The sequence below is a fragment of the Gavialis gangeticus genome, unplaced genomic scaffold, assembly GCF_001723915.1.
Source record: "Gavialis gangeticus isolate Ggan-Ray unplaced genomic scaffold, GavGan_comp1, whole genome shotgun sequence".
Taxonomy (NCBI): domain Eukaryota; kingdom Metazoa; phylum Chordata; order Crocodylia; family Gavialidae; genus Gavialis; species Gavialis gangeticus.
In genome coordinates this window covers 5,734,746-5,742,376 of record NW_017729018.1, presented here as the reverse complement: position 1 = coordinate 5,742,376, position 7,631 = coordinate 5,734,746, and the positions used below count along the sequence as shown (strand labels likewise).

At 58.2% G+C, this 7,631-nt stretch overlaps 1 protein-coding gene across 2 annotated transcripts; it reads left to right on the top strand.

The window, feature by feature from the left end:
- The first annotated feature begins 3,114 nt into the window (after positions 1 to 3,114).
- LOC109295044 (diencephalon/mesencephalon homeobox protein 1-like) lies at positions 3,115 to 5,779 on the top strand. Of its 2 annotated transcripts, XM_019513704.1 has the most exons (4): positions 3,115 to 3,218; positions 3,393 to 3,599; positions 4,373 to 4,548; positions 5,072 to 5,779. In XM_019513704.1, exons 2-4 carry the CDS (start codon positions 3,407 to 3,409, stop codon positions 5,423 to 5,425), a joined length of 723 nt encoding a protein of 240 aa, XP_019369249.1. In that variant the 5' UTR covers positions 3,115 to 3,218; positions 3,393 to 3,406; the 3' UTR covers positions 5,426 to 5,779. The 2 variants fall into 2 exon arrangements, with proteins under 2 accessions (XP_019369249.1, XP_019369248.1); XM_019513703.1 differs by having other exon boundaries at positions 3,115 to 3,599.
- The last annotated feature ends 1,852 nt before the right edge of the window (positions 5,780 to 7,631 follow it).

Below are 7,631 nucleotides of genomic sequence, written 5' to 3'. Positions count from 1 at the left end.
CCCCCCCCCCCCCCCAAGGGCCTGGCATTGTCAGCCTGGGGAGCCGCTAGGTGGTGATTTGGCTTGGATGCTAATGGGCTCTGACAGCTGCAGAAGGGCGTCCCAACCAAGTGCCCGGCTATGCCCAGCCTGGAGCCCTGAGGGAGAAAGCAGCTCCACCCTGTGTGGTGTGCGAGAGGGTATGCGTGCAAGGGGGCTTGTGCAGTTCTATAGGTGCGCAAGGGGGCTTGAGCAGGGGTGTAGGCATGCAAGAGGGCTTGTTTGGTGGCATGAAGGTATGAGGGGGCTTGTTCAGTGGTGTGGGCATGCACGGGGGCTCATGTGGTGGTGTGGCTGTGCGGGGGGGTTGTGCAGTAGTGTGTGTGTGCAAGAAGACTTGTGCAGCAGTGCAGAGATGGGTGGGGTTGTATGAAGAGGAGTTGTGCAAGTGAATGTATATGTGCAAAAGTCTGTGTGTGCCGGAGGAAACAGAAGGTGCCAGCTCTGGGCCAGTGCCAGCAGGTCCGTGACAGCACTGAGGTTTCCCGGCACCATTTTTATTGTGAAATGAGAAAATCCCCTTAGTCCAGACACTGACACGTATGTGTGCAGTTGTGAGCATTATGGTTATGGCTGCAGGGTTGCTCGGGTACATGTGTGTGCATATACGTTGTGTGGGTGCGTACACCTGTGTGTGTGTGAGGGCATAATATCACATAAAAGGTTTTCCTTTCATTTCCTAATGAAGTTCATGTGTTAAATATGAGGGGATTGCATTGGGCCTTGGCATAGTTGATGTCAGGGGAGCAGGGTCCTGGGGTTCACATGTATGTGGGAGGCTGGCCTTGCAGTCTGGGCTGTTCTGCCAACTCCCATGGTGACCTTGGCCAAGTTGCTGTTCCTTGAGCCTTGATTTCCCTAACTGAAACCCAGCTAATGCATTGCTTTATTGCAGGGCTCTGCGGGTAAACTCCTGTCATCCTGGCTTTGTCTGCAGGCTGAGAGTCCTAGGGGCTGGGGACATTTCTCTCTGCCTCCGTGCAGCTCCCAGCATGATGGGGCCCAGTCGTGGCTGGATCTCCAAGTCCAGAAGCAGGAATGCAGCACTCAGTCCAAAGACGCTAGAGAGGGGAAAGGGACAGGCCTGGACAGGAGCTCCCACTACCCCTTTCCCCCTTGACTGCTGAAGCTGTTGCATCTTGTGCCTCCATAGTGCACCAAAGGGGATGGCCTTGGGCCTCTGCAAATATAGTCCATGTTTGCAGGCACTAGTGAGTCCCCTCCCCGCCAGCCCTGGTGTCAGTGCTCACAACTCTGTTGCGTGGCTGGGGAAACTGAGGTACGGGATACGGGGGGGCGGGGGGTGACTTGCTGGAAGCAGAGCTGCTAGGTTGGGATTTGAAGGTCCTGGCCACCAATGTAGCATGGGCTCCCAGCAGGCTGACGACAGCCCGACCCGAGGAAGGGGCGGGAGGGCAGGGGGAAGCAGCCCCAACCCTTGGCATTCTTTCACCCCTGCCCGAGTCTAATCCCCAGCCTGAATGGGGAATAATGGGACCCCCCTGGGCTGAGCCCAGCTTAGGAACCATTGCAATTCCCTTTGGAGAGGAAGAAAACAGGCTCCCTAATCCGGCCTAAGCCTTCCCTGTCCCATTGGCTGCCGGCTGCCCGGGTAGAGGGGGGCCTGGTTGCCTGCCCTTAAAAAGCAGAGGGGTAGAAGTTTGGGGAGAAGTTTTGGCTGCTGTTCCTGAGCCTAGGACGCTCGGCTGTGGGGAGGGCGAGGAGAGGAGCTAGGCGCTTTCCTGGGAAAGTTGGGGTCCCCAGAGGTGAGAGCTCTTGGGGTGCACGTGTGGCTGGGGGGGGGCATGCAGGGGGTGAGGGCAGCAATGGAGCCCCCTGAGGCTTGTGCTCTCCCTGAGGGCAGGAGGGAGGTGTACAGAAGCAGGAACAGCCCCAGAGGAGAGTCTAGTGGAGGAAAATGAGTGGTTTGGGGTCTGGCTAAAAGAGCTAGATGCCAGGGAGGTGTGGAACAAGCTTCTCTCCCGCAGCTCTGCCCTTTGACCCCTGTCCCAGCCCTGAGCTGCCCCCCGCACCCACAGCTCTGCTGGGACCCCTCTACCCCAGTCCTAGCTTTCCACATGCCCCTTGGGCCTGACTCACTGGGCGAGGGACCGGCTGCTCCTGTGCACTGGCCCTGTGGTGCCATTGCAGCTGCTTGCACAGCTGTTTCGCACTCCCGCTGCACTGGTAATAACAAGCACACAAGACCCAGGACCAAAAGGATCAGGAAGCAAGATCCAAGAGGCTTGAGGGCTCTGGCAGGTTCCCACATCAGAGGCTTCCCCGCACTTTCTCTTGCATTGGTCTTGTTACAGCAGGTTTGTCCCACGGCCAATTCACGACCCACTGGGGATCCCACCTAGTATGTCTGGCTGACAGCTTGGGCAGCTCCAAGCAGAGGGAAGCTGCAAATCAGGAAAGGACTGTGCTGGGAGTGGAGTAGAGCCCCTTTTCTGGGGGGTCCCAGCAGTCTGAGCAGAAGGAAAGGGGAATCCAGCATCTCCAGCAAAATGGGGGATTGTGAAATTATTTCAGTTGGGAATATTGAAGGGTTTCGGCTCAGTGACACAAAGCTGTGAACTTCCTGGACGGCAAAACACCTTCCCTGCAGTAACACCAAACTGCTAGCCAATTCTTAACAGAGCTCTCGGCAAGTTTTTAGTTTTTCAATTTTGTTTCTTTGAATGATCAACTGGGTGGAGGTGGCGTGTCTAGGGGCTGTGGTTCGGGTCGGGGGGAGTGGCACACGTCAGGGCCATGGAGGAGCTGTGTCTTGCCACCAAAGAGAGGTTTTGCGCCTACCTGTCATGCTCAGCTACAGGCTCATGTATGTACGGAGGGGTGTGTGTCTCTGCAAGGGATATGTCTATCCAGGTGAGTGGAGGGAGCAACCAGCAGAGAGTAAAGAATTACGTTTAAAACCGATGGAAAAGGAAGTTCTTTTCTCACAGAGAATGGCATTAAAGGATGGGACTTGGCAGATGCAGTGGAGGCGGACAGTGCAGCAAGGTTCAGAAAGGGTCTGGACACGTATTGGGAAAAAAGGTGTATCAATAGCCGCTGACCAGACAGGGAGCTCGGAGCATGCTGCGGAGGTGTAACATGGCTGAAGTATGGGGAGGGCCGCACCCTCACCCCTTTCTGGATCTGCTACTGATGGGCCCTGCTGTTTGTCTGAGGTCTCTAGATGCCACCGCAATGTAAAGCATAAATGATTGAGGCCAAACCTCTTCCTGGCCGAATCCCTGCCTCCGGCATCCCCCATGGAGCAGAGGAGCGCAGCCGGCTTACGCAGGGGCTGGGCTGCGGAGCAGGGCTATTGCTGCGTTCTCAAAGCTGTGTGTTGTTTCCAGGGCCCTGGTGCGAGATGCCCCTGATGGGCCCCTTTGTACCCACCATGTACTGCCTCAGCAGGAGCAGCTGTCCCCTTGGCACCACGAACCCCCTCTCCATGGTCTGCAGCCTCCACTCGCCGACAGCCGAGCCCTTTCCACTGACCCCAGCCCTGGCCCCGCAGCCCACGGCCCTGCAGGCGGTGAGCTTGGTGGATCGCTTGGCAGGTAGGATGGGCAAGGGGCTGGGGGAAGCAGGACATACGTTGAAGCGCTGGTTTCCAGTAAGCCCAGTTTATGGTACTGGAACAGCGGGCCCAGTGGTTGGGGCCAGAGCAGCATGTGAGAGATGGGTGCTCCATTCCCTGCTCTGCTACTGGCTTCCCAGGTGGCCCTGGTTGAGTCACTTAGCCCCTCTGGTGCCTCAGTTTCTTACTGGGGTGAGGTGGGGAAGAACACTTCCTGCCCAAAGGGGGCTTGGGGCGGACTGCAAGGTGCTGGGGGTGCTTTGGTCATGCCAGCAGTGTGGGCAGCACGGCACAATAATGAGGTTGGTCTCAGCAGGTGATGCCATTGCTCACTAGTGCTGTGGCATGGTCTGATGTTGGGGATATGCAAGGAAAGCTCAGATGGCTGCAGCAGTAAGCAGTGGCAGTGACAGCCCTCTCACCCGGGGCCCCAGCACGGTGCCTGCTCCACTGACCCTCTGCTCCCCCAGCTTGTCCCCTGACACTTCATTACTTTAAGAAGAGCGGGATGGTTAGCTCAGCTAATGGTGATTCCCTGGGCAACGACCTGGTCCTCTCCTGAATTAGGCAGGCTCCGTCAGCTGTTCTGCAGCCCCTGGGTTAAAGAGCTGCGGTGCTCCTCCCCAGAGCTGGCTGCATGCAGCCAAGTGTGTTGAATCCATTTGGGATGACACACAGGGAAATCCTCCATGAGGAAAGGCGCCATTTGGTCTGATCTGGCTGTTTGCTCCCCCTTTCTCCCCCCTCTCCCAGAGTTGCTGCTGGCAGCTCGCTACGGGCTGCCCCAGAAGCATCGCCGCAGCCGTACTGCCTTCACGGTCCACCAGCTGGAGGCGCTGGAGAGAGCCTTCGAGAAAACCCACTACCCCGACGTGGTGACCCGGGAGCAGCTGGCCGTGTTCGTCAACCTGCCCGAGGCCAGGGTCCAGGTAACCCCAGTGCCACTTGCTCCTAGCACCCGCGCCCTGGCAAGCTCCAGGCAGGGCCTGGTCCAAATCAGGACAGCAGTGGGGTGGTCCTTTCAGTGGTTTCCATGGGAAAGAGATTAAGGGGGAGGGTCTGTCTTGTCCAGGAATTAACCCTTTCACAGCCTGGATGGGGAAGGAGAATGCTCTGCTCAGGCCCCACCAGGATCCTGTCCACCTTTTCCATGAAGGGAGATGGTTGGATCAGAGGCTTCGGGGGTAGAAAAGGGGCAGTGCAATGCGTGCTGCTGGGGTAGGAGATGGTGCAGACAGCCCTTTTCCCAGCAGCCCCTTGGCCTCCCCCAACCTGAGGGCTGCCCTGGGTCTCCCTGTATCTACCCAGTGCGGAGCACAGAGCCAGCTGCGCCATGCGAGAGTAATGCCAGGTCTCTGGTGCCCTCACTGGAGTGGGGCTGGGGCACCACAGCAGGGAAAGACCACAGCTTGGTGGACCATTAATCTACCCCCTTTGGCTCCTCCCTGGTAGGTCTGGTTCAAGAACCGCCGAGCCAAGTTCCGCAAGGGGCAGCGCCGTCAGCTGGAGAAGGCCGAGTCTGCCAGGCCCAAGGGAGGAGACGGAGCAAAGGGGCGCCTCTTGCCAGAGCTGAGACTCCGACCAGCAACACAGGGCAGCGCCCTGGGAGCGGAGCATCGCCTTGCCCCTCCGAGGAAGGTTCCCGGCTCTGCAGAGCCAGCACCCCAGTGTCTCCAGCAGGCCCCTTCGCCAACACCCAGGGCTCAGCTGCTGGATGGGATGTGGCTGGACTGTGGATGGAGGAGCGACCCAAGACTGTGGCACCTGCCCTCGCTTTCCTTCCCCACCTATTGGCAAGCTTTGTAGGGATCCCAGGCTCTGTGCTGTGGGTGCAGGAGCCTCTGCCTGCTGTGCGCCAGGACCTAGGCAGGGTACATCTGCCCCAGTGCCAGGCTGTGCCAACTCGCCCAGCTGCCACCTGCATATGAGTGCCCTCACGTGCATCCCACCTGTCTTAAACTCAGGGAGTCCTGAGCTGGGCTGTGACATGCATAGGACATGGGCTGGTGCCCGGTGGTGTGAACACTGTCCCGGCCCAGATCCCAACACATGCGTGTGTAGGGGGAGCCCCTCTCTGGGGACCTTGTCTCAGTGGCAAGGTGGGGAGGCGGCAGGTGGGTTTGTTAATAGAATCTCCTTCTGTGTCAAAATAAAGCAGGTTTTTGGGCCTCCCCTGTATGGATATCCCTTTCTTTCCCCTCTTATGAACTCCTTCCCTCTTCCTCCCACATTGGTCCTGAGCCATTGGGCCATCTGCTTCCACTGCTCTCCTACTCCTTTGGCTCTGGTGGATTTGGGGTAGCACAACAGGCAGAACTAGAGCTGGGGTGGGCCAGCGAGGCCTCGTGGCCAAAGGGTTTGGTGAAGGCCGGCTGTGCCCTGCAGGTGCTTGCTGGGTGCGAGATGGTGGGAGCAGTGGGATTACCCCAGTCCTGCCCCCCTGAAGAGCAACCTGAGACCCACGCTTCTCTGTGCTGCTCTGGTGTGAGGGGCTGTGTGATGCGGGAGCACAGTGCTATTGCTATGTGGTATTATATGTTGCCCAGTGCGTTCCCCTGGAAGGAGGCCAAGCTCTACCTGTCCCCATTGGATTCAGATGCGATGTGATCTTTACCCCTGGGGTGAATTGGCCCTGGATGATTGCTCAGCAGGCCAGTGGGGCTTCCTTAGTTTCAAAGTCTGGCAGCTCCTAACCTGGAGGATGCTGACACTTGGGGGGTTACCTGTCCCACACAGGTCACACCTGGAGGATGAGGGGGTTAAGTGCAAACACCCTTCAGGAGCCAGCCCCAGAATGGAGCAGCAGGTGTGTGCTAGATCCCCAGGATGGAGCAGCAGGGTGTGGGGGTGGAGGGAGGGAGCTGTTGAAACAAGGGAGCTGGTTCGGCGGGTTAGGAGCTCAAGCGTGGCAGAAGAAACAGGCTGGCTGTGGGAAGCATGGGGCGCGGCAGACCGCAGGCCCCGTGTTGGGAAAGTCTGGATTTTGAGAACACCAGAGACCTCCACCACAAGGGAAGAGCTGCAGCTAGAAGAGTTGGGGGGGAGCCATGGTGGCCACTGACGGTGGAGGAAATCCCTCTGGAGTGGCACGGGCAGTCAGCTGCAGTGGGGAGAGGCTCTGGGTCATGGCAGCTTGCTCTCCTCTGGAGGCTGCTGAGAGAGCCCCGTTGAAAGCTTTGGGCAGGACCTCTGGCGAGGCTGGGAGCACTGGGCAGGGCTGAATCTCAGCCCGGCTGCCTTCACCCTCTGTTGGGCTCTGCCTTGCCCTCTCCAGCTGGCTCCAAGGCAGCATCAGAGGCTGGAGTAAGAGGTTTTAGAGGGTGTGAAGGTGCCATCAGGAAAAGGGCGAGGGCTTAAATTAGCACATCACCTGCCAAGTTTAAGCCCAGTTTATGGAAATGGGAGTCTCCTCCCTTGCTTGCCCCTGCACGTTATGGCTAAGGGCAAGCAAAACACAGGGGCATCTGAACCCCAAGCCTCCAGTAGGATGCAAGTAGGATGCCCACCAAAGGTTTTGGAAACACCTGAAGCCCCAGGTGCGAGTGGAGGATGTTTGCCCATAGTAGGGCCACTTACGGTCCTGGACTCTTGGATTTGGAATTAATTTTGGCTAATTTGGCCTTGGATACAAAATCTATCTATCTACCTATCTATCTATCTAACCCTCAGTTCCCCAGCATGAGCAGGGAGGCCAGGCTGTCCTGGCCCATCCCACACCTCTGTCCACAGGGCAGAGGCTTGTCTGCGCAGGAAGACCAGAGCATGGGGCGCTTGTGTGGGGATTACAGGCACCGACTCTCTCAGGCAGGGCTCACTGGAAACTGGCGTCTGTCTGCATGTGGAGGATAGCTCGCTCGGCTCAGACAGCGGGCTTGCCTCACTTCATGCACTGGGGGTGTCTGGACAGGAACTTGGCATGGAGTAGCTTTGTGGTGGTGGTGGGGTGATCTTCCCATGGGTGGGGTACCTGCGGGGGGTGCCCTGCCTTATGGGATGTACTGTGGGGGGGGGG